At 45.7% G+C, this 25,976-nt stretch overlaps 1 protein-coding gene across 3 annotated transcripts; it reads right to left on the reverse strand.

The window, feature by feature from the left end:
* Nucleotides 1–25,694, reverse strand: LMAN2L (lectin, mannose binding 2 like). 3 transcript variants are annotated; one of them, XM_079989018.1, is made up of 9 exons: nt 25,498–25,694; nt 24,160–24,278; nt 18,119–18,236; nt 15,950–16,032; nt 10,603–10,635; nt 8,202–8,363; nt 7,978–8,092; nt 6,590–6,709; nt 1–5,617 (listed from the first exon to the last, which is right to left on the reverse strand). In XM_079989018.1, the coding sequence occupies exons 1-9, from the start codon at nt 25,673–25,675 to the stop codon at nt 5,475–5,477; spliced, it is 1,071 nt and encodes a 356-aa protein (XP_079845144.1). In that variant the 5' UTR covers nt 25,676–25,694; the 3' UTR covers nt 1–5,474. The 3 variants fall into 3 exon arrangements, with proteins under 3 accessions (XP_079845144.1, XP_079845145.1, XP_079845146.1); XM_079989019.1 differs by lacking the exon at nt 10,603–10,635; XM_079989020.1 differs by lacking the exons at nt 10,603–10,635; nt 15,950–16,032; nt 24,160–24,278; nt 25,498–25,694 and having other exon boundaries at nt 18,119–18,233.
* Between the last annotated feature and the right edge of the window lie 282 nt (nt 25,695–25,976).

Raw genomic sequence — 25,976 nt, forward strand, 5'->3', positions numbered from 1 at the left:
GAGACTTCAGCATCTGTGTTTATTGTCAAGACACAAAAACAAATACAGAGAAAAAGGCAGACGAGCATACAAGCTTTTTACCAGATCAGGCAAAAAAAGGGGGGGGGAGGTCTTTGAAAGAAGCAATGCTTCCTGGCTACAATATTGCTTCATCACTATTTCAAACAGCCTGCACCAAGCAGGTGTTCAGTAGATCTTTGAGCCTAGATCTACTATCGGCTCCAGCCATGCTGTTTGGAGCTGATGAGAGTTGTCAGCCAAAATATCCAAAGGGCAGCATGTTGGCAAAGGCTGATGTAGGAAACTTATCTTCAGAAAGAGGAAGGGTCCTCCTGCAGCCATTAACTCAGCAGCAGCCCCACAGCCAGATGCTGACCCTGCTGAAGCACAGCATTTGGGTGCCAGTGAAAGTGAAGCCCCCACATTAAAAAAACAGGACACTGCAATGGGTTTTTTCCTTTAGCAAGGAAGGTACTGGCGTTCCTCGTGTCATGCTTTGCTTGATGCTCTAGAACCAACATGAAAAGCCCACCATCCTGGACCAAAATACAGAAAGGCGCTTGGCATTGTTGGAGCAGCTTCTGGAGGCTCACATGTTCCCCCAATTCTGCTGAGCATTAGTCTGTCTAGGCCGGGGGGCGGGATGGGGGTAGATATCTGTCCGGTTTGGCAAGTGTGTTTGCTTCTCAATCCTTTAGCAATAGCAACAAATGCAAAAGGCTGCTTCACTACAAATTAGGCCACTGAATTCAAGAACACTTGGAGTTTGTGGGTCACAAGACCCAGAAGCTCACTTTTGTTACTAAATTCAAATTACTGCACTGTGCAGTGAGCAAATGGCACCCTGTTCATACAAGTGCACCCATCTCTTAAAGCCACTAGTCTTCCACTTAGTGCAGGTAGGGAATCTTGGGGGGTTCAAATAAAACAAAATAGATCCTGGAAGCTTCAAGTCTGCCCACCCAATGAAGTGTTTCTCCAAAGCCTTAAAGCGGCATTTTGTTTTAAAAAACTATGAGGTGCCAGGAATTGATCCAAGGCTTCCTGCATGCAGAGCATGTGATCTCCCTAGGGCTGCCATACATCCAGGTCTTCCTGGACATTACCAGGATTTCAAAGGTGGAATTAATGTCTGGGGGGAATTTCCTAAAGATGCTGCTTTGTCCTGCTGGATCTTAGGTAAGTCAATTGAAAAATCTCGGGGGTTTTGTGTTTTTGTAAAAAAAAAAAAAAAAAAAAAAAAGCTCAACTTTTGGGGTGTCCTGGTTTTTACTTTTTGAAATATGGCAACCCTAATTCTACCATCGTTTGTGGAGGTTGTAACGCTGATAAACTGCACAACCCACTTGAGCATTTGTGGCAGGTCTCACCCCTTAGGGATCCACTGTCACTAATCCAGAACTCTTATTGAAACAATGGGGAAAGCATGCCATCTTCTTCCTCCTTCCACTGCTCACTATCACAACTGCCACTTGAGGCAACCAGGGAGGCTCCCCCTTGATTGCACAAAGATCCGGTTGCACAAAGATCTGTTGAGTCTTGGGCCTGAAGCTGCACCTCACCTTGGTGAGCTGCTGTCAGGTGCAGCATGGTAATCCAAAACATGGCTTAGCACAAGGGTGTGCGCATGCAGATTCTGCAAACCATTGTGCGCCTGCCTGGGCACGTTGCTGATGGGCTTTGCCCAGCTAAGCACACCTGGACAAACCATAAGCTGCAAACTATAGGGTAAACCGTGGTTACAGCTTGTGGTTAGCCAGGAGAGAGTTAAATCTGACAACACACTAAGCCAAACTATGGATTCACTCAGCACAGCACAGCAGCAACAGAATTGGAGAGGATCAAACTCTTCTTGCACAGCCTGAGTAACTGCGTTAAGCCATAGTTTGGCTTGCAAGACATGTGGACCAGGCCAATACAGAATGCTGTTGTCTCATGTGACCACCACCAAGTGCCTCCCTAAACAATAAGAAATACATTCACTCGTTTATATTAAGGACCCTATAAAATTACAGCCTGTTTCTGAAAAGCAGCTTGTGACAGATAGCAGCAAGATTTAAAACACACCCCCAATGAGAAGAACACAAGCTCCCTGTGAGTTCCTCAGGCCGATTCCCAAAAATCCACTAGTTGCTTTTGAGCAACTTTACCAATCATTTATGAGCAAGGGAATACTTGTACTTCATATCCCAGCTCTGAAGGCTGTTAAAAACAGTGAAAGTTTTTTTTTTTAAAAAAAAAACTTATTACGAGATCATTCTGCTTAGCACAGCAACTCTCAAAATCATCCTTGTAACTAGACACCCCCCCAATGTGGTTTCTACTTCTTTCCACAATAGATCTATTTTTATAATCAAGTCAAGCTCACCACTCTGCAGACTCCACACTTCTGCCCTCAAAGGCTCCCTCATAAGAAGTGTTCCCTGTGGGTAGGGCAAGTGGGATCGGGTCCAAAGAGCAATCTAGCCCAGGATCACTGCAGACAACATGGGCCAGAGACATTTGGGGGCAAGGTCACAATGTGCCTCCACCCCACAATTATTCAGGGCAGTGCACATGGTTTTTTTCTTTAAGGCTCTCCTGGAGGTCCCCCACTTCTCTCCTGTTTCCCCTTTAACTAGGACAAGTTTATGAACATAGTATTTATTGCAGTTAATACAAAAGGTCAATTGCATCAGAGATAGAGACAAGCCCATGTTTATCGCTAAATAGAAAAGGCTCCTGAAAAGCAATATAATTTGTTAACTAAATTGGGATGAGGTAACATGCAAACCAGTAAGACACTTAGGCTCTCTCAAAATCCTGAGCTTTTCTTTTTAAGCATTGGCCTTTTCAGAGTTTTTGGCTTATTTGAGTCCATCTAGGGGATCTTCTAAGCAGCTGGCTCATAACTTTTCACATTCCATTTTAAACTTACGTGTTAAAAAAAAAAAAAACAGATGTAGTGAATTATGATCTGGACAAATGTCAAAGCATTTTTAAGTTCCTTTCAAACTAGGGTTGAGCCAAAAGAGCAGAGGCAGGATTTGTGGTTGTTTTCAGCAGCACTGAAAAGCAAGTCGTGCCACCTCATGGTCCAGCTGTGTGAGGGAAAGTAGTCTGTGTCCCACACGGCCAGATCCGGAAGTCCAGCCCTCCCTCTCTCAACTGGATTTCTTTGCTCTCACTCTTCAGATTTGGCCATCACCAGGTCCATTACATGATCCTTGATTGCCTAGCATTACTTGAGAAAAGAGATCACAGAGCCAGCTTTTTAAAAATGGTAACTAAGGAAGAAAATTAACATTATAAAGGCAAGATGACCATGAACAGGTTTAGGGAAACGTTTTTCTTTCTGCCCTTCCTTGCTCTCTCAAAGCTGAAATGAAGAATATTTAGCACAACCCTAGTTCCAATACACCAAAGTCACTGAATGTCACTGAAGTTGGAAGGGGTGCAAAGATGAAAATATGCGCAGTGTGACAGTGACCAGGGAAAGCACAGCTCATTTCTGTAAAGAATCATGCTCAACATTTGTGCAAGCAGAGGCATCCTCCCTTCCACTCATTAACACCCCAAAGTAAGGCACCTCTGCCTCAGCGGGGTCCGAGGTCAGGTCAGGCAGCCAAATTCACTGTAAATAATAAAGCCTTCAAGCATCAGTTTTCAGGTGGAAAACGGTCCTGATGCCAACGGGCCTTTCCTCCTGCCATGGTGAACCGTGACAAAGGTTAAAATGATGACACCAATCTGACCATTAAAAAGGGGAGGGGGAGCCCATCAGTAGGGAGGAAAGAGAGGACTTCTGAGTTGTATGGAGCGTGTTCAGCGCTGGAGGGCGATGGAGGTCAGGTTCCCCAGAGAACTGGGAAGAGTCACCTTACATATATATAAAGGAGGTAATAGCAGCAATAAATGTCAGCAGCATTTTGTCTAAAACAGTAATTCGCCAATAAGAAAACAAATCCCCACCCACCATCCTGTCTACCTTTCACTTTTCACATCAGCTTCTAGGTACTCTGGCATAGTGCACTGCCTTCCACATTACTCTGCAGATCAGCTGTGTGCTCAGGAAAATAACAGCAGGCAAAGATGACTTTCAGGGAAGTGAGGCCACTAGGAGAGGCGGATTTAGGGAAACGCCTGCACTGGGTGGGCGCTGAGCTGAGAGGGCTCCACAGTGGGTGCTTCAACAATGAGGAACAACAGAAGACGAGAGGTGGGGGCACCAAATTTTGGCATTGCACAGAGTGCCTCTGAAACGTTAGCCTCAAGTCTGCCACTGCTCCCAGTATTGATCTCTGGAACCACCAGCCACCAGGCTTCTGGTGGGACCTAGGAAGAAGAGGCATCCTGTCCTTTCCATCACACAGCTGGCTAGCAAGGCTCAGAGCATGACTGGCAAGGGAGGCCCCTCAGCTGAGCTCCTGTCAATGGAGCAGCTAGTATTAAAAACAAAGGGATTTCCCCCCACCCAACCTCCATTAGCAGAGCAACCAGGGGAGGCTCCCCGCTTCGGAAAGAGGAAAGAACACATAGGGGCTGCCTTTTAGTTGCTGTAGGAGTCAACTGCTTTGTAGCACCTGAATAAAAACGTACAGCAGTTTGTCCAGTTAGGAAAGCCAGAAGGTCTCCATTTGGAGTGGGAGGGACAGGATTATAAGGCAGGCTGCCATTTTAGGAGGGAGGGCATTCACATTTGTTTATTCTGCAGGGTGGTGTCTTTGTAAACTAGAGGAAAAATAAGAGTAAAGGTATATTTGTGGGACATAAGGTAAGGATACCTTGGTTTCTTATAGATACAAGCTGGTTGGGGCTGATGGGAGCTGTAGTCCAAAACTGGAGGGTGCTACGTTGCTAAAGACTGATCTACATGCTAGTTAAGGCATCCCAGTAAAACAATGTTAGCTAACCTGTGGCCCTCCATATACTGCTGGACTACAACTCCCATCATCCCCAACCACTGGCAATTCTGGTTGGGGCTGACAAGAGTTGGAATACAACATCTGCAAAACTCAGCTTAGCCACCACTGCAGTAGAACATCCAGACCAAACAGCCTTGATCAACATACCAGCATTTCGACACCCACCCAACTACTCTGGTTTCCAACCAGTCTCCACAGGGAACAGCAGAGGTTACCAAATCCAGATCTCATTGGCTAAACGTCTCTCCCATCTACATAGAGCGATGTGATGAATGTTCACTTCACATTGCATGATCAAGGATATGTCTATAAAGTCTCGTAGAAATGCCAGTGTTGAAAACTCACAGTTCAAAGCAGTCAAAGTAGAGCAGAGTGATATGGCTGCCTCCATCATTGGGGGCCCACCACCAATCCAAAGGCTGCCATTAGAAGTATAAGATCCAGATGGACAGGAGTCTTCACAGCATGGCTTCTGGAAACTAGCTGCCTGCATAGGCAACCACCCATGCCAACAAAACCAATGGCCCTCCAGAAGGCAGAGGAGGAAAAATGCAACAGGACGCCTCCAAATCAGTAAAAGTGTTTCCGGCTCTGTTCCTGCCATTTGTTGTAGACTATAATTCCAATGACGATGGCAAACACGATGGCAACCAATGAGAAGAAGACTATCAAGAAGAGAGCAAGGCCACTCATTGGTTCCATTGGAGTCTCTACTGCAAAGGATGGAAACACAGATCAGGCTCAGCTACCAAGAAATAGCCATGAACAACCTTGTGCCTCTTTGGCTGAATTCCTTGGCCAAACTTAGCTTCACGTCAAGAAAGGTCAGCAGAGTGAGTAGGCATGGAGGACAGATTTAGTTTGTGGTTGACTATTAGCCAGAATACCTAGATGGGATCTAAATCTCAGGTGTATTGTTCCTTTGAGTAACAGATTCTGGGAAGAGCAGCAGCAGGGGCTCATCTAGAGATCAAGGGCGCATCTAAGCTCAGTGCTTTCTACACCAGGGAAGGGGGTGCCTAACTGGTGGCCCTCTGGATGTTTCTCAACTACAACTCCCATCACCCCTGACCACTGGCCATGCTGGCTGGGGCTCATGGGAGTTGGACTCCAACCACATCTGGAGGGCCACAGCTCCCCACCTCTGGCTTTCACTTACTTGCACAGCAGTGGCTCTCCAGGGTTTGAGGCAAAATCTTTCCCCGGGGATGCTGGGAACTGAAGCTGGGACTATTTCATGCAAGTCATGTGCTATGCCAGAGAACTGTGGCTCTTCCCCACGAACACCAGCCAAGTTGCTTCACCTTCCTGGTCCCAAGGAGTGTTGAATTACAAGTCAGGGAAGTGGCATCCATGCTGCAGACGCACATGTGAATTATCTGGACAACTCTTAAGTTAAGCCTTCAGGGACTTAACATCTGACCTTTGAAACTGACCTCCTTCTGTCAGTGTTGCAGACAAGGCCCATTGCTGCACAGGTAAGAATTAACTGTGTGATATCAGTATCTTAAGATCAAAAGCGCAGGACTCCTCTGCAAGCAACCAAAAGTCTGCATCCCTAAAGCATCTCTTCCTGAAACCCCAGCCCTAAAGCCCCATCACTCACCCCACCCCACCCCAGCCCTAAAGCCCCATCACTCACCCCACCCCACCCCAGCCCTAAAGCCCCACCCACCCACACTTACTTCCAGGCAGTTTCATGTTCTCCACCACAGGTAAGAAGACTTCTTTGTCCCGCTTGTCCTCCTCCAGTGTCCGTTGAACAGTCAGTTGGTACAGCTTCAGGGAAATGATGTCATGGTTATCTGGGGCAAAAGAGGAATAGGGAGAAGGAAGAGTGTGAGCACAATAGGCACTCCCCTCACACCTGCTGAAATTCCCCCTTGCGTGGGAGGGAGCACAACCTCTACTGGTTGGCCAGGTAGCCTTCCCACTTGGCTCTCACACACATCTCAGGAATGGCTTGTAACCATTGTTCAAGAACTCTATTTTGTCAATTCTATCTGGGGCAAAAGAGTAGACAGATAGCTCTTCCCAAACTCCTCACAAATAGGAATGACTTTGCCCATCACTGACTGGAGAGAACTTTGTGGAACTAGGCTGCCTAAACAGACCCAACAGCAGCGGCTGTGTGGCAGTCCTTTAAGCTGGACTTCATTAACATGCTCACAGAATGGCAAGAGCACCCAGCTGCACAGCAGATCCCTTCGGTCAACTTAGATCCACCCTCTCCTTCCCACTGTGCAATGGCCCTGGGTGATGCATCCATCCTGGAGTTCTCCCCATGTTCCATGCGCAGCCAGCCATTCCTTTAAAGAGGAACAACCAGCTCTGACTTATGGACAGGATTTGCATCTTCAGAGGAGAAGCTGTGCAGCCCTTAGGCCACTGGGGTGCAATGGGCAGACAGAGGTCACCGCTAAGCAATTAGTAACTTATAGAAACTTTGGTGAGACATGAGTTAAAAAAGGGTGAATGAGCCCAGTTGGGAGCATGTAAGAGGCCATGTCTAAGTGAGAGGAACCCACACAAGGCACATGAGTGATGCCCATGATGGATAAGACCCATGAAAATACAGCAGGTATGTTTGAAAGTGTGAGGACTGTGAGCTCAGTTCTAATTCTGAAACTCAAGATGTTCCTAGGTGCTAAGTGCACATCTTTAGCCCCTGGCTACAGCCGATGCATCTGTGAGTTGTAATGTAGATCCCACAAGCCTGAAGTCTGCCCTTGCCTGGTACAGGAAGACCAGGCATAGGCAAACTCGGTCCTCCAGATGTTTTGGGACTACAATTCCCATCATCCCTAGCTAACAGGACCAGTGATGAGGGATAATGGGAATTGTAGTCCCAAAACATCTGGTGGGCTAAGTTTGCCTATGCCTGAGAAAGACTAAAGATATTTTAGGCATCTACAAACAGAACTACAGGAAAACATGAGAGCCAGCAGCCATTTATGGGTTCACTTTTCCCTGAACTTCTTCATTTCTGCTTCTAGGAGATCTGGCTTTGGACTCTTGAAAAACACAGCAGCAGCGGGAGGAGGATGCTTTCCGCCGGCCTTAAAAGCAGTACCCGACAGGTCCCCGGTGACAGAAGAGACCCCAAAGTAGTAGCCGCGTGGCAAGTGTACTCCTGGGATGTCAATGCAGTCTCTCCATTCATGCTTGCCATCGATATCAAGCAAGACCTGAAAAGAGAGAAGACTCAATCCAACCTACTCCTTTCTGAGGCCACACCTGAGGAACGCCAGTGGGAAGGTGGAATGCAGCAGACAAAGAGCACAGAGAAAGACTCACCGTAAGCCTCCTCTTCACATAGCGGATCACCAGGAATGTGTCGTGGTTTAAGTTGCGCACCATTGCTGTGCATCCACCAAGTTCAGTGGGTCTGCCATCTCTGTCGTGGTCATAGGCGAGGGACCCATTGCTCACCATGGCAGAGACGTATGGGAACACTCGCTGGAAGAGAAGGGAGGAACTGCTATTTGCACACTGCTCTGTCAAAGGTCTGGCCACATCCAGTGGACAAGGGAGGGGAAACAGGCATGCAGGGAGCCAAGCAGGACAGAGACAGAACCCAGCATGAGCAGCATTAGCAGGGCTGGGACTTACTCTGGACAAGCAAGCACAGATCAGCACAAACTACTCCTACGTCTGAGCAAAAGTGAAGGTCTAAAAAAGGTTTTGACAACAGCACTCACTCCCAAAGGAGGCAGTGATGGAGAAGAAAGCTATCAATGTCTACCAGCCATGATGCCCAAGTTCCGCCTCCACGTTCAGAGACAGTAATGTTTCTGAATGCCCGTTGCTGGAAGTCACAGGAGTGTGTGCTCTTGTGCTCAGTTACTTGCAGGTTACCCACAGGCACAGCAGAAATAGGAGAGGCACACCCCAAATTCTGGAAGGGTGTGTTTTGATGCTCTCAAAACACAATGAGTCTCACCTAGCAAATAGGTACAAAACTAACTAATGTACCAAGATATAAAATGCCCACCACCAGCTTAAGCAACTGTAGCACAGCCTGAGCCAACAGGCTGCTCCACTTGACTCAACAATAGGCTGGAGACCTCCTGGTTACTGCAAGATGGCAACAGATGTAGAGTACAGTTCTCCATGAATGGTTCGATTGTGAGAGAACACAGGCCCTTTGCCAACCTCACGGGAGAACTTAACCATGAGGCTTGTGCCCCATGAAATTCTTCTAAGAGATGCATCTTGCCCTTTTAGACTACATTTCTAACCAGGCAACATCAGTGTATTACTTCTGATATCTGCATCGAGTGTTGTTAATTACACCACCTTTCAGCACAACCCTAGAAACATATAGACTATGGAACTGGGCACAGAATTCCATTTCTCAAAACTTCAATTTTTTAAAAATAATAATAATCCTCAAGTTTCTAAGCCATATGGTTTATAAAATATATGCTTGAAAGCCTGTAAGAGCCCCACCCCGACCCCCAGCCAGCATCAAGTCAGTCAAAAGAACAGATTCTGTTTTGCTGTTATGACTACTGGATAATCCATTGATAGACCTGCCCTCCTTTATGGATTTGCCTCAACTCCCTTTAAGGCCATCTAAAGCAGTGACCATCGCCACACTTTGAATACTGTGAGTTTCATAATTTTTAACAAAACACTTGTCTGTCCTAAAGCCACCATGCAAGGTCTTCTGCTAAAGGGAAGAGCTGAGAAGGAAGCAGTTTATAAACTCATACATGGCATGAAGAAGGCAAACAGAAAATTTTGCTCTCTCTCAAAACACTAGAACTCATGGACATCAATGAAGCTGAATGCTGGAAGACTCTGGATAGATAAAGTAAAGTCCTCCTTCACACAGAGCATCCTCGCTCCCACAAGAGGCAGTGATGGCCACCAACCTGGAAGGCTTTAAAAGAGGACTGGACAAATGCATGGAGGAGGGGGCTCCTGATGCCTTCAAGGCCAGAGGCAGTCTGCTTCTGGAAGGCACAGAGGGGGAGAAGGCTCTTGCACTCGGGTCCTGCTTGTGGGTTTCCTCAAGGCATCTGGTTGGCCACCGTGAGAACAGGATGCTGAACTAGACGGGCCACTGATCTGATCCAACAGGCTCTTATGGTCTTAAGCGGGCAAAAGACCTCTCCCTCTTCCCAGGCCCTTTAGGTGACCACCATAAAGCCCTGTCTGCATCTTAGCACAGAAGGACCCTACTGCGTATCTGCAAAGGCAACTGTGCCCTGCCTAACAGTGGAAATGGCTCTCGGAAGGTCACAGTGTGTCACTTTTCATTTTTACTAGTCCAAGTTCATCTTGGACAATTGCCCCCATCTACAGATTATGAACTGAAGCCTGAAATTTGTGGTTAGAGCTTGTGGTTTGCCCAAGGCCAGCTGAGGAGTCCGAGATTTGAACCCAGAGGTCCCTATGCTCCAAATGCATTAAACTGATGAGACTCACAAGAGAAGGCAGGGGAAAATATCCCAGTAACTACACATATAGCAAAGCCAGATCTGCAGGGAAAGGATGGTGAAGAATGGAAAGATAGAGGGTAGTCCAGTAAAACAGGCTGTCATTCAATAATTGTCGCTCTGATTCCAAGCACTGGAGTTTTCCGACCTGGCATATTGGCAGACATAAAACCCAAAAGCAGTAAGAGAGGCAGACTGGCAAAGAGAACGCTATAAGCTTGATGCAAGGCTAGGAGAGCATCTTCAAGTACCTGGTTTCCTGAGGAATACCTCTTCTTCTGGGCCTGAGAATCCAGAACAGTTATTGCAAAGCAAGGGAGAGAGGGAGGGAATGAAGCAAGAGACGGTCATCCAACAGACAGTTAAACATTGGCCTGTAAAACTACACACCACCACTCAACCGTGATCAAGATCCATTTTGGGGAAAGCCTTGGCAACTATTCATATTCCTGGAATTGATGGTCAGGGATATTTTGATACAAATCTAAAGAAACTCTGTAAAAGCGCAGGTGAGGAAATGTAACCACAAATGGGCTCAATGATATGAACTGAAGTACCCAACACTACCAAGCAGGAATCCAGCCAAACCATGTGCTTGCATATATGCAATGGAACGGGTTGTGTTTTTCAAACTGCAAATCCTGACATTAAAAAAAGACAGCTTTTAAATCCTGCCCAGCATACTTTATTTTTAAAATTGTTTTATTAAATATCTTCTTGGGTTACAAAAGTACATATTGTTTGTTTTCAGATCTTGAAGTCCTTTCTACAGACTTTAATGGTGCATACAGTATCAAGATACTTCTTGACCCACAGAGCTTACCAGCCAAATGCTTCGTAACCAGTGCCCCCATCCCCCAGCAAGTCATGTGCACACTTTTTGCACACTCTTTGCACACTTGCCAGATGCACCAGACAACGTCCAGGAGAAATCAACTGAATCAGATGGCCAAGGACACCTGTGGCCCTAGAGACCCACCTACACTGATGGCTCCCTGTTGGACTAGCATTTCGTCCAGAGGGGCGTCTTCACCTCCATCCACTGTTGGCCTCAACTGGCCACAGGCAATGCTGCTACTCCTGAATCTGGTGCAACTGGATCACTCTCCTCATTCCTAACTACAGGGAGGAACCAAAGTGACTCACCCTTCAAGGAGGCTGCCTGCTCCCTGCCTGAGGTATGCCTAGATCAGTAGCTCATGCAGAGGCAGAGCAGGTGAGGCTCTTCTGAGGCAGGCAAATGACTTTACAATAAAACTCTCTTGCACGTACAAGTAAAATGAGCCTTCTTTTTCAAGGGGGGGGAGGAGGTGCTTCACTTTCCCCACCCAAGTTCACACTGGCCAAGACCACGGGGAGCGGGAAGAGAAACTGAACTTCCTTTCATGGGAGGGCCCAGCAGGGTTACTACCAGAGGTTCAAGAATGGCTTTCACTGCCATTCAAGGCAAATTCAGAGCTCCACTGAAGGGAGACATTTCAAAAGGGAATACAAAGAGCCCCCTCAGGTAGGCAAACAAAAGCAAAGCTCAAATAGTATTAGCAAACCTGAGCAAATATCGGCTTATTTGGGGGGGAAACAACTGCTCAGTATTTCCACAGCAAGGCCAACCAGATTTTTTTAAAAAAGGTCTGAAACTGCAGAGCCTCATTGTGCAGCAAGTCTGCTTGCCATTTGAAGAGGAGAGATCCAAAGTAAAGATGGGAAGGGGTAGTTTTGTTGTCGAAGAGCTGCTCTGCTCCACAATAAGGCGAGCCGCTACAGGGCATGCCACTTGCTGCCAAGGATGGTCCATGGCACAAACCATTTGATTCTGGAAGCCATGTTCAGAGGTCTTGATTTAAAGTGACCTGTGGTGGACAGGGAATGGGAGAGACAGAGGGGAGGGAGAGAAAGAGATGGAGACCTGCTCCATGGCCTTGGAATGGGGTCATTAGTTCAACTGTATTACTGAACTTGGCCACCCTTGTTCTGAACAACCTTCCCCAACCCGGTGCCCTCCTGATGCCTTGGATTACAACTCACATCAGTCCTAGAAGACACCAGGCTGGAGATGGCAATTTCAGAACACTGGACACATCACAGCTGTACAGAACATCTGGCAATTCCAACCAGTTTAACTTTCAGAATAGAATCGGATGGTAAAATTTCCCTAGATTGTACAGCTTTAGGTTGCAGGAAGGGATTAAAACATTTGATTCCAATGAAGAAAAACTCCCTGCACACACAAAAATAGAACTGAAAACGTAGAATCAAAAGCAAGGCTTGGAATAACTAGTCAGATGGGTTTGGGATTTACAGGTTAGACATTATCGTATCTCAACCAAGACAGGGCAGTAATAGGATGAGAGTTGGGGATTAAACTCAGAAAAGATTTCGCATTGACAGAGAAGCTGCAATATGGCAGCAAACCTGCTAGCAGGGTGTCCTTTAGGGCACCAGACAGAAGCTCCTCAATTCTGACTTGGTAAAAAGAAAAAGAGGCAGATATAATAGTCACCGATTCAAGACAAGGTTCCTTCATAGTTCCTCAGATATACGATGCATGCGCACTTCCATGTACAAAAACATTTGCATCAATCTCAGAAAAGAAGGCAGAAACCAATAAAGATCTTGCATGTTAAGGAACGTATTTTAAATAGCTGGCTAGACCATTTTTTAAAAAATGAGGAGTTACCACAATTCTAGTCATGCCCTTGTCAGCAGCCTGGTACCCAGGAGGTATCTGGTACTGCATCTACCACCAGCCACAACGTGGTCATATGCTCATCATCTGAGGCCCTTTGTGTGCTTCCTCCATGAGAGGTCCAGAAGGAGGCAACGCGAGAACGGGCCTTTTCTAGGGTGGTGGCCCATTTGCCAAATGCTCTCCCCAAGGAGAATCACCTGGCGCTTTCATTATACATCATAAGGCACCAGGTGACAATGTTCCTCTTCAACCAGGTCTTTGGCCTTTAACTATCTATGGCCTTTTAGAGGTGGGCCAGATGTTTTTAAATGTATTTCTTTCTCCTCTTGGTTTTAATGGGGGTTTACTTGGTTGTAAGCCACTTTAAGTTTCCCTGGGCAAGACAGAGCAACTAACGTATTTAATAATAAATAATACTTTGCTGGGGATCATGAGGAACCTTGGCCATGTTGGTGGAGCCTGTGGGGAGCTGTCATCCAAAACTCTGAGTGGGCATGAAGCTCAAGAAAGCTGAGCTATGCTCAGTGGATATAAAGTTATACAGGAAAAAGCCTGGGAAGCACATGGGCAAAGTTGGTTGAAGCAAAGCTAAATATATATTTCCTGTCATTGGGGTGTGTGGCTTCAGTGCACAGTTTCTCAGCCCTTCAGATGAGTAGCAAAAAGCAATGCTTATGAAAAACTGAATTGATGGATTCCTTCCAGTAGCACCTTAAAGACCAACTAAGTTAGTTCTTGGTATGAGCTTTCGTGTGCATGCACACTTCTTCAGATATCTGAAGAAGTGTGCATGCACACGAAAGCTCATACCAAGAACTAACTTAGTTGGTCTTTTTTTTTTTAATAATATTTATTGAACATTTTCAGATATAACAGAAAAAAGAAATGAAATAAAACATCCATTTTGTAACCTTGTATTCATTGACATCTTTCCAGGACTTCCCCACCCCACCTCCTCTTGTATTCCAATTCTTCCAAATAGATTCAACAAGTTCTTACCCCAAATTTTAAACTTATTATAATTAACCCAATGTTAAAAATATTTTTCCCTCCCCTAAAATCGACCCCACTCCCTTCCACGAATTCCCCTCTTTAATATGCAGAATAGGTTAAAATAAAAGAAAATAGAAAAAAGAATAAAATATAGTTTAACACCCTTTGGGTTCCAAATTTCCCTCCCCCCTTTCCCGGTTGCGTTCCCCAATGTCCATCAATGCCTGTTGTCATCCTGAAGATCCCACATCTAAGCCAAAATCCTTCACAAGTCCACTTTGCCGTCTTTTTAATAGTCTTTGCCATCTTTTTGATCATCTTTAATTTCAAACGTCCAATCTTGGAAAAACTCTGTCTCAAAAAGGTCCATTTTTTCCATCCAGATCTCTATATTTAAAACTCCAATTTTGTTTAAGCCTTTCAAGTCTGGATGTCCCAAATGTTCCCACTTCCAGCTTTATCCAGTTCTTGTTGTTCATGTTGTTCTTATTATTCTCTCTCCTCACTTTCCTCTGGTTTCTTTCCCTGCTCCACTGCAAAAATGTTCCAATTCCAAAAGCTTCTAAATCCCCTACAGAGGCTTTGTTATTCAGGAACAAAACTTTACGTCAAGTCCCTTCCATTCTTCAATAGATAAATCTATTGTCTCCTTTAGTGTAGAGACCTCTGTAGACAAAATAGTGTTCCATTTCTGCAGTTTCCCAGGAGATAAAAGGTCCAATTCAAATTCCATGCCAGCAATACTTGTAATGTCCCACAGCCCCTCTAGAGGGATTGTAGTAGCTCAGTTTCCTTCCAGATCGCACCCAACAGTCAAAATAACTTGTTATTCCTTGTTTCAAACAATTTATATCTAATTTGTAACAAATGTAACCGGCAAAGTCCTCGTAACAAAGTTCTCTTTTTATTCTTCAGCTTTGACAGCTCCTTTGACAGCTGTCAAAGCCTCTATTTCTCCTCTCCCAGCGCTCTCGCCAATCGCTCCCGGTTCCCGGGGGGGGGGGTTGCATTTTAGCTCACATTCTACTTTTCTCCTCCAGCCCACTTATAATTTTCCATCGTGAAATTAGTAACTTTATCAAACCAAGGTAGCACTCGATCTTAGTTGTTAAATCCTTTGCTTTAGATCCTCTACGACAGGGGGGAGACGGACTTCCTTTTTGCACCTCCCCCGCTTGCTCCGAATTTAAATTTTTTTCCCTTTTTAAGTCCAGTTTCCAATTACTCACGGGTTGTTCTTTGATCCGAATTTTCAATGGAAGAAGTCAGCGCTCTCCGCCAAATGGCATGCGGCTTCGCTCGGCAGGGGAAGCGGAGGACTCATAGCACCACACACCCCCCCCCCGGCACCCGCTCCGTAGCCTTTAAAAAGGTTCCTTCGTGGGTCGGGGGGCGCAAACGGTGCCCGCCGAGTCACCATGCCCATGGGTTTCAGCGCCCATGGTTTTTGAGGGTCCCCGCGACGCCGACGTGGTAGAACCCAGCCCCTGCCGAGCAGGCTCCCTCCGGAGCTCGGAGGGAGTCCGCCATTCGGTGATGGCGCCAACCCGGAAGTCCTAACTTAGTTGGTCTTTAAGGTGCTACTGGAAGGAATTTTTTTATTTTGTTTTGACTATGGCAGACCAACACGGCTACCTATCTGTAACTGAATTGATGGAGACCACGACAAATTTACATTGTGCTGGAAGTATTAAAATCCTGCACTCTAAACACACAGATCATGCTATTTGTGGTTCATTTTATGTCAATTACAGACCCTGAACCAGCTAGTAAGCAGAAAACAGACTTAGCACTTTAAAAAACCAAAACCTTCATCCCATTGCAATGGACACCCCGGGACACTGAACAACAAGGATTGCGCCCCCCCCCCCCCCCGCTTTCCCACTGCTATAACCGCTATTCCAAAGCCACCTTACCTCCTGCTGTTTTTCCTCATTTGGATAGGTGTCTACAAACACTCCCAGCCCTAGAAAGTTATCCTTGCTCCCGAAGACAGGCCCTAGAACAGATGTCAGTGTGTTCACCATCAGCTTCCACCAGCTGCTGCTTTCTAGCATTTTACTCCACCACTTGGTGGAGCAAGCAGAAGTTTGAGCTAAGCAGGCTTATTCCCCACAACCAAAATACAGAAGACCTGGCTTCCCATTTACACAACTTTTGGAAAGACTTATTAATGGATGCCCATTACAACACATTTCAACTTTATAGCTTATTTTGAACAATGCAAATCTACAGCAGAGAAGTGCAAGGTTCTCGTGTCTGTATTCAATAGTCATCCATCTCCCAAATCAGCACATTTTGAAGTCAGTGATGGCTAACCCTGAAATGGACCCTGGAGCAATCCAACATGATTCTTGGTGGGTTTACCAGACTTTAGTAAGGTTTTGAGCAAGAGATACAAATTTAACTCCAAGGGGAAGTGCTTTCAGAGTGTAAAAGCACCCACATTCAAATGTTGCATCTCTTACTTATGAATACAAGTACATATGAATACAAGTACATTAATCAAGGGGAGGGGGGGCAGTAACCTAGTCATTCATGGACATTGTTCTTGTAGAATAGCCATCTCCAGCTTGATGCCCTCCAGATGTTTTGGGCTACAGGCAGACCAAAAGATTTGGAAGGCACCAGGTTGGAGATGCCTATTGTGCAGCAACTCACACTTTAGGACTCTGGCTCACTGCCCAGAAAAGTATGGTTCTTGAGAATGCAGGTCTGCCTCTCCCATTTAAAGCTACAGCTCAGTCAAACTGGTTTTAGTTGAAAAAAACACCACCTTATCCCCCGAGTCAGGGGTCAGGAATAGGATCCAGCAGGCAGGCCAAACCCTCCTCTCTCCCTTACCTGCCACCTGCCCACAGGCCAAGTTTGACAGATGGGCAGGGTCACTCCTCTGACATCACAACAATGTCAGGTGACCTATTTTTGCCTTTGTAGTTTGAAACCAAACCATGTGGTCAAAGGCACAGCCCTGTACTTTGCAAAGCCAACAATCAGCTGACCATTGTGTGCACAGTGCTTTGCAAGCCCTAACAATCAGATGAAAGCAAAGTGCTGTTTAGGGGTTTTGCAGGTGCTACTGTTCAGGTGCCTGCAAACTCACTTTCGACTCAGCCGTGCCTTTACCTGCCCTACACTCAACTTCATAGAAGCCATCAGATGCAAGGGAGGTTGGGCATGGCTTAGTCAAAGCAGCCTCAAAGGCCTAACGTGGAGGCTGGGAGGGCCTAAGAAGAGGTTCCCCACTGCTGTCCTAAGTGCCAACTTCCTGGCTTCTTCAGGGCTCTTCTACATTAACCTGTTTGAGAGAGACACAGTGTGAATGCATCCAGTTACTGGGGGCAGGAGACGTGATCGGCATCCATTTAGGGCCAAAACAAATTTATCATGTGGCATTAGGCAAAGCACAGGATCTCAGGGGTTGTCCTTCCTCACACTCTAGAGCCACTAGCCTAGAACCAGATGAGCAGACGTTGGTGTGGGAACCATTAATTATCTGCCAGTGCACTTTCAGTTGAATCCCCTGACATCACAATGAAAAAATCTGAAGAGATTCTTTGGGGTTCCCACTACATACTGAAGAGGCAACCTGCTTCCCAGATATGTTCACAACTTAAACTAGTTCTAGCTTGCCAACTTTAGCAGCGCAAAACAATTGCAGCAAGAAAACAGTAAGAAGGAATTTATTATTATTATTACTACTACTCAAGATGGGGGGGGAATGAAGGAGCTGGGGTTTTAACTCAGCAGCTTTAAGTATATTGCCTTACAGCCACTATAAAAGAAGAAAACCTAAACTGGAAAAATGGTACTCCATTCAATAAAGTTCTCAAGCCTTTGTTTGAGGTAGCTTTCAGCTCACTTCCCATCCATTACACAAGACAAGTCGTCTCCCCTTGCAAATGCAAGAGAAGATGTGAATATACACACACAAACCCCAATCCACAGCAAGCTGATCTGTGCTATCAGAATCTAGAGACGGGTGCAAAGCAGCCAGGTGGCTCACTGCTATGGATCTGCATGCATTCGGTCCCTTGAGCAGAGGCTTGTGGTTTGGCAATGCACTCGAGAGTAAAGTCTTTTACCTGGCTGCATACGGTCCTTTGTGTACCAGATTGCAAAGCCATCTCCATTCAGATTCTTCTTTCCTTGCCCGTGGATTTTGAAGTGTACCTGCATCTCCCAGTCTCTCAAGTAACAAGGCTGCAAAAAGTGGAAAGGGGACAGGGAGAAGACAATGTATTTGTGGTATCAGGGACAACTATTCCAACATCTGCCACACAAGCACGTAAGAAAAAAAAAGGAGACTTTTGGTCACATTTACACTACAAATTTAATTTGGTTTTAAAACCAGATTTGTTAAATGGCTTTCTGCCAGGAAGAAAAGTATTCCAAAAGCACTGCGAATTCTGTTATCAACCCTTAGTTTTAATATACTTTGAATGCATCTACTTTGCATGCAGAAGGTGCCAGGTTCAATCTCTGCCATCCCCAGGTAAGGCAGGAAGAGGACCTCATCTTAAACCCTGGGCAGTAGGCAGTGCTGAACTAGACACTCTGAGCAAGGAAGCTCCCCGTCTCCCATAGCACAAAAGGACTGGCCCCTCCCTGCCCTGAGAGGCTTACCATCTAATTTGGCATAGGACAGTGAGGTGGATTTTCCAGAGCATTGTGAATTAAAATTTCAACTGGAAAATTTCACTATGCAAGCTGGGGTAATTTGCTTTGGAATTTTTTCTGATGCCCTACAGACTGATCTAATTAAGTGGGTTAGAATCATAGAATCATAGAAACATAGAGTTGGAAGAGACCACAAGGGCCATCGAGTCCAACCCCCTGCCAAGCAGGAAACACCATCAGAGCACTCCTGACATATGGTTGTCAAGCCTCTGCTTAAAGACCTCCAAAGAAGGAGACTCCACCACACTCCTTGGCAGCAAATTCCACTGTCAAACAGCTCTTACTGTCAGGAAGTTCTTCCTAATGTTTAGGTGGAATCTTCTTTCTTGTAGTTTGGAACCATTGCTCCGTGTCCACTTCTCTGGAGCAGCAGAAAGCAACCTTTCTCCCTCCTCTATGTGACATCCTTTTATATATTTGAACATGGCTATCATATCACCCCTTAACCTCCTCTTCTCCAGGCTAAACATGCCCACCTCCCTTAGCCGTTCCTCATAAGGCATCCTTTCCAGGCCTTTGACCATTTTGGTTGCCCTCCTCTGGACATTTTGGTTGCCCTCCTTTGTTTTACTTGACTAAATGCAAGTAAAACAAAGCTTTAAAAAAGAAACAATATTTTTTGTCAAAAATAAAAAAGCACTGGAAAATTTTGCTTGCAAAAATTTATACTAGTTCTAGGCAATATTTGGTTTTCAACCTCATGACATATCAACAGCTAAAGATCGTGATATACTGATGTATCACAATGTCTGAAATAAGGATGGAGCTATGAAGAGACATTGGCTGGCTTCACAGTTTTTCTCACATTGTGACGTTTGCATAGCGTGCAGACACCATGATTTACGATATATTGCTGGGTCAAAAATTCTGAAACCGATTTTATTATTATTAACATTAATTAAATTTATCTATCACCCTGTACCCACATGTCTCAGAATGATTCACAGAATAAAATCAGAATATAAAAACATAAAATACTTTAAACAAAAACAACTCAAACCGCCCCCCCTCAATATCATGATATGGACTTCAAATCAGTTTTGGCCAATGTATCTATATATCATCCAGCCCTACCGTAATTTCCACCCCACACCACTGCCCAGGGTTAAAAGAAGGAAGAGAGAAGTGGTGAGATTTCTGGAAGCAGTAAAATGGCACGACATCCCACAGTTGTTCCAAGAGACCTTGGAAGGGGAAAGGGCACATCCTTAGTCCCCTTGCACAAATCCAGCCCAGTGCCCCATGCTGTTTTTGGTGAGCCATGACAGCTCAAAGGAGTTTTAAGGCTATAACCCAACATACACAGGCAGCTCAAGAGGAAGTTTTAGCAGGGCTTATTTCTGAGTAAACGTGAATGACGTTGGCTTGGGAATCTGTAGCACAGATGTTTCTGTTACTCCAACAATGAAGAACAGTGCAGCTGAAAAGTGTGTACTGTGCAGGTGGGGTGAAGAATTCAGTATTCAGAATGGCGTCCCCTTTGTTGTATGCTACCCTCTTTAGTTTTAGAAGGGAAACAGAAATGCCCCTCAACCCTGATGCTGTTCTCCCCTAAATATCTCTCTCTCTGTTGTATTTCTGAAAAGAAACAAACACCAAAAAATTGAGGGAGAAAGAAAGTTCCCATCAACTTGTAGAAACTGCCAATTTTGTGAAGAGGCAAGAACAGATAAGGCATTCATTGTTTAGGCTACTCATTTGGAGAAAATAAGGATCCAGTAAGCAGGGAAGGAAAGGCATTTGTAAACCAGAAAAAACAAGGTCCTTTTATTTATTTCTCAAGCTACCGATGCGCAAGAGCCCAAGAAAGCAGCCGCTAACTGCAAGCTGGCAACTTTGGCTCCAATTTGGACAGTAGTATTCCCTTAACACGCCACCCCCAGCTCCACCTTGTCAACACTGATTGGAAGCCATCAAGCAGGGACCTGGACCTGGTTCGATTTCTCACAGCTCTGAAGTCTGTTGACGTACTTGAATACGCACAAGTGGAATTATAAAGGAGTTCAACTGTCTCCATTACGTCTACTGAAAGGAAAGGTAGAACTTAGAAGCAGGCTGAAGAAATGCACATTAGCAGAAACAAGCATCAACCTTTACAAAACGCAAACAGCAAAGAAGAGTGCTTTCGGGATTCCTCTTGCCAATAATCTATACATTCCTTGCCAACTGAGTGCCAAGGAAATTAATCCCAGCTGGTGTTATTAAGATATGGGGAACTGCACACAGGCATAACAACAGAGCAAAATGGCATCAGTTTAAGGAAAAGACAAGAAAGTTTCCCAAGGGGAAAGACTTCAAGATCTGACTAGCCCAGTGCCTTGACAGTCAACTCCACAACAGCTGACAACCTACTACTGTCAAGTTATGAACCTTCTGCCACTAAAATACAGTATTAAGGCAGCCAGCTGATAAAATGCCTGAAAATTTCTACACTGAATCTGGCCAGTGCCAATGTTTTGCTGAACCTCTGGGACAGCAGGCAGAAAAAGGGAGCTGGCCAAACATAACATACAAATGATGAAACCCAGTCTGCTTTTGGATAGTATGAATAAACACTGAGCTTCTAACAGTTTCTGGTGTCTGCAAAGTCCAGGTCATTTAATACCTTAATGGGTCAATATTCACTATCACATTTACTGAAGTAAGAACAAAAGGAGGGTCTTGCTGGATCAGAACCAATGCACCTCCAATCCTGCATTATTTCCAGAAGCTTTCAGATAGATTTCCCTAGGAAGCTGAAAAGCAGAGGCTCTGGATATTAGGAAATCATTCATATTATGATACATCCTACACCCTGCCCAGATCTCCTCCTCAGCATAATTACAGGTAGCCATGCAGTGGAGAGGGAGCACACCTCCAGGAATTTTCAGTACAGGAGCAATAACATCTGCTGGGCCCTTGGCAAGTGAATGAAGTAATAACAAGGCTTTCAAGTTTTGAAATTGTTTGTGAAGATTAGCATAAAGGAAGTTGGAGAAAAAAGAAAATAATCAAATAGAGGGTGGATGCTGCTTGACGTTTCTTTGCTGATGTTCCTATTTCATTCTAGCACTTTTTGTTTGCAACATTTTTACAAAATGGTTTGAATTCCTATGGTTTGTTTCCTCCAGAGATGCCATGTTCAGTCAGCATGCTAAGCTAAACTACGGCTTAGCTCATGCTTGATCTTTATCTTAAATTATATTCTTTGGGCAGAAACAAGCAATTAATAGAGATTCAGAAACACATCTTTGTCTTAAGCAGTGTTAGAAACTGGGATAGAAAAGCTAGGAGCCAAAACAGAATGTCTAGGTGCCATTTGGGGTTGGCAACACTTTTTATTTATTATTTTGATAAGCATGAACTAATGCACAATTCACATAAGTGACATATTGTGTGAACAAACACCGGCTCCTTCGGCCTGAAAGTGAGATGAGCGCCACAACCCCATAGTCGCCTTTGACTGGACTTAACCGTCCCTGGGTCCGATACATTTTACCTTTTAACATAAATTGTTAATACGTATTTAATTTGGTATTTGCAATAAAAAATATTGGTACCATACTTCAGATTTCAAAACACTCTACTCTTTATTGTTAACCTCCTTAACATATTGTCTGTCTTTAACATATACTTTTAGGCTTCAAAGCACATAAATTTCCGTAATCCTTGAGTGTCAGCCAGGCACAAAAAATGGCACCCAGACTTTTTGAGGTGCTCGCAAATGGAGAATCTTTAGGCACAAAATGCGCCTGCCTTTCCAGTTTCGAACCCTGGTCTTAAGGTACAAAAAGTCTTACACTTGCAAAATACATGATCAAAAGCCATGCAGAGTACAGAGCCGAGCATAGGTTGAGAAACACAGAGTTAATGAGAACGATACAATATAATTGGCAGCGAAAGCTTTAAAATTAGAAGCAAAACAGGGAATCCCTCAAGACAGCAAATGCGTAGCAAAAAGGTTGCATTAAAAGTATATTCAAGGTGTTGCACAGCAATTAAAAACTATACAATACCCTAACTTTGTGCAAAGCATTAAAAAAAACACCAAGCAAAACAAACCTAAGCAGAAGGAGCTACCTAAAAGCACGGGAAATTACACTAACATTTTAAGCAGCAAAGAAAAATGTTTTAGCAAGATGAGGGACCAACTAAAATAATCTCAAAGATACTCCACAGAGTTGGTGCCACTGCTGAAGGTCTTCACTGAGCCTTCCCTAGAATTGCTTGTTCCTTGAGAGCATTTCTTTCTGCCAGCAACTTGCAGCTTTCCCCCGCCCTGCCTTGGTATTCTTCCATTTCAGTGACTAATACTGCACTGGCAAAACCAATTTAGTAGACAAGGAGACAAAGGTCACAACTCTATGTTTTAAGACTGTGGGGAGAATAGCCTGGCTTGTGACCAGGTGAAGATGCCTGAGCACCACAATGACACCTGTCACCTCCACTACCTAGAGATGCAGGCCTGGGAATCATTGAATCTTGACTGTTTCACACACTAATACCACATCGTGTGGAATTCTATCGGTTACATTTTATCTGCACAATCAGAATGAATTTCAGGAACAGATGCTTTTTCTGTGCGGCCTGAGCAGGAGCCGGGAACAATGTTACAGTATAGTTAGTTGTTGTTGCAGTTTGTCTTCCCTTACCCCACCCCACTGCCCTGCTCACAGTTGTGAAGAATATTCTTATGTTATGAATGGTCTGTGTCACCATTAAGAAAAGAGGTTGGAATATGTGGACTGTCCCTGGATAAGGTGACTTTTCTTCCCAAAGTCATTTCTTCTAAAAGCCTTAGCTCAAGGTTGTCATCTGAACTAGCCAGATGTTTAACTGAGAATCAGTCCATCATTTGAAAAATAAGACTTTAGAGCTGCCTTACCCAAAAATGGCAACTAGACATTCCGTTCTGGTGACTGCAACCCTGGTTTCAGGAGCTATTTGGCAACGTTCCTAACACTGCTCTTGCGTTGTCATGGGCATCTGATGCTAGCTTTTTTGTTCTTAAAATACCAGTTTACTAAAGCAGCGACGGAGACTGGCACATCAGTCAGCAAGCCCAGCACCAGAAAAGCATTAGGATCGCTGATGGTGGATTTACTGCTTGGAAGCTCACTTTTAAAGTCATCTCTGATCTTGAAAATAAACATGAGCCACACAGTAACTTCTTCAATATACAGCTCTGGTATGAACAGAACTTTGTAACCAACACAACTTGGCTTTGAAACATAGTTCGTTTCACATCTAATTTTGCCTGCACTCCATAATATTTTTCGGCACATCAGACACTCTAAATATTAATCCTCACAGGATTTCATTATCACACTGTGAATTGCCTCACCTTTCACTGCTTTATTTTCAGAAAGCATAACATCAACAGGAGAAGAATTTACAAGGCAATTATTTCTGGTGTAATGAAGCCCTAGAGCCCACCTGCAGGCAATTAGAGGAAAATAAGCCTTACCACCCTGTTCCAGAGAGCGCCCTGCTTGCTCTGAACATCTGGAGTGAGACGAACAAACTGGGTCATCACCATCGCATTGCCCATAAGTTCCCACAAAGAGGAGCTGGCTGATCCTACACCTGAAAAAGTGAGGAGCAGAGCATTTAAGCCATAATCCTAAAAACAGCAATTTCATCACAGCTTAGTACAACCAAGAAACAAAAGCAACAATGAATCTGCAACTGAAAGGATACAGAGACAGCACCCAACTTGTTTTCTCAGTGACTGGGGACAGCACATCATTATGTTTTCCCATACAGGTGAATGGTTGACAGTCACTTCTACTGGGAGAAGTGCAGTAATTCACTTGAGGGCAATTAACCCAGCAAGAGTAAGAATGTTGCTTGCCCCGATCTGGGGTCCCAGGCCTTGCTGGTAGAGATGCTACAGAACGTGCCATGAGGCTCTGTGCACAGAAATACACTGCAACCACCACCAATGTGCCCCAATCATACCAACATAAAAGCCCACCCAGTCACAGGGAGAGGCACTCTGCTGGTCAGTTTATTTTTTGTATTATTTATTAAATCTGTATACCACCCTTCATCTGTAGATCTCAGGGCAGTTCAGGGCATAAAAATACAAGCCAAAAACACAAAATACATTAACAAGAGTTCACTGCATACAGGCAGAACTTCAATCACACCCAAAATTTCTGAAGGGTTTTGCACAAGGAAGAAGGCTTCACTTGTTGTATTCATAACTTAAATATAGCTACAACACCCTCCTTTCCATCTAGTCTCCTAGGCACACAAACGTTGGGGCGCACAGCCTACTCCACAAGGGGCTGCTACTCACACCACCCCCACCCCGCATTGGATAGTTGCAGAGAGCAGAAGCGGAGCAGCTTTGCATTCCCACTAGGTGCCTTTCAGAGGAAAGGTTTCCCCCTCTTGGATTTCTTATGTGCAAGAGGCTGCTTATGGCAAAGGGGCAGCCCAGGCAGCCCCACCTTTTCCTTCCCTGAGCCCCCCTTGGGCCTAGAGACAATCTCTCCCTCCCCAAAGCGGGGCATCGCCTCCTCCCCCAAGCAGCCCACTGAACATCTGCACAGCTGGCCAACACCCAACAGGTGAAGCACTTTCTGCACAGAAATGCACCATTCAGCCTTCTGTGCCTACCTCGCTTTTGAGCAGCTGCCTTGCAGGCAGACACCCAGCGGGGGAAGCGCCCCCCTGTGATATGGGGGGGGGGCAGCGAGGGAGCCTGTCCCGGTGACAGCGCCGCTGGGCTTGCGGAAGCTGCACCGGGAGGATGCCTGCCTGCCTGCCTGCCTGCCGTGAGGAGGGCGCAGCTCACCCTGGTACGGCTTGGTGAGGGAGTGCTCCCGCTTCAGGTGCTCCTCCATCTGCTCGGCCCGGGACCCCGGAAGCAGCAGCAGCAGCAGCGGCGGCAGCAGGAGGAGGAGCAGCCCTGCGGGGCCCCGGCCGCCTCTCCGCGCTCGCCCCGCCGCCGCCGCCGCCGCCGCCGCCGCCATCTTGGCCCGTCCTCCGGCCCCGGCGGGCTCTTTAAGCGCAGCCCCGTCTCCTCCCACGGCCAGTAACCGACGCCGCTTTCATTGGTTCTCCCTTTAGGCGCCGCCCACTTCCGCGTCGTGCGCGCCAGTCTGTTGGCTGCAGTGCACGCCCGTTTCCTTAACCGGCGGCTTTATCCGCGGAGGAGTCTGGGAAATGTAGTCTGTGGCTCCTGCTGAGGCTTCCGGGAAGGAGGCTCCGCGCGGTCTGGTCCGGGTGCTGCTCGGCTGGCTGTCCCCAGAGGTTTTTCATGGGCAGGCCCCG

Source organism: Podarcis cretensis, assembly GCF_951804945.1.
Source record: "Podarcis cretensis genome assembly, chromosome: 8".
Lineage (NCBI taxonomy): Eukaryota > Metazoa > Chordata > Lepidosauria > Squamata > Lacertidae > Podarcis > Podarcis cretensis.

Bases quoted from the DNA above. Each gene is read 5' to 3' on its own strand.
- LMAN2L (XM_079989018.1), bottom strand. From the start codon at position 25,675: ATGGCGGCGGCGGCGGCGGCGGCGGCGGCGGGGCGAGCGCGGAGAGGC. The intron at 10,636-15,949 runs GTAAGGTGGCTT...CTGGATTCTCAG, and splicing joins ATGAGGAAAAACAGCAGGAG to GCCCAGAAGAAGAGGTATTC. The intron at 8,093-8,201 runs GTGAGTCTTTCT...CTCTCTTTTCAG, and splicing joins ATGTGAAGAGGAGGCTTACG to GTCTTGCTTGATATCGATGG.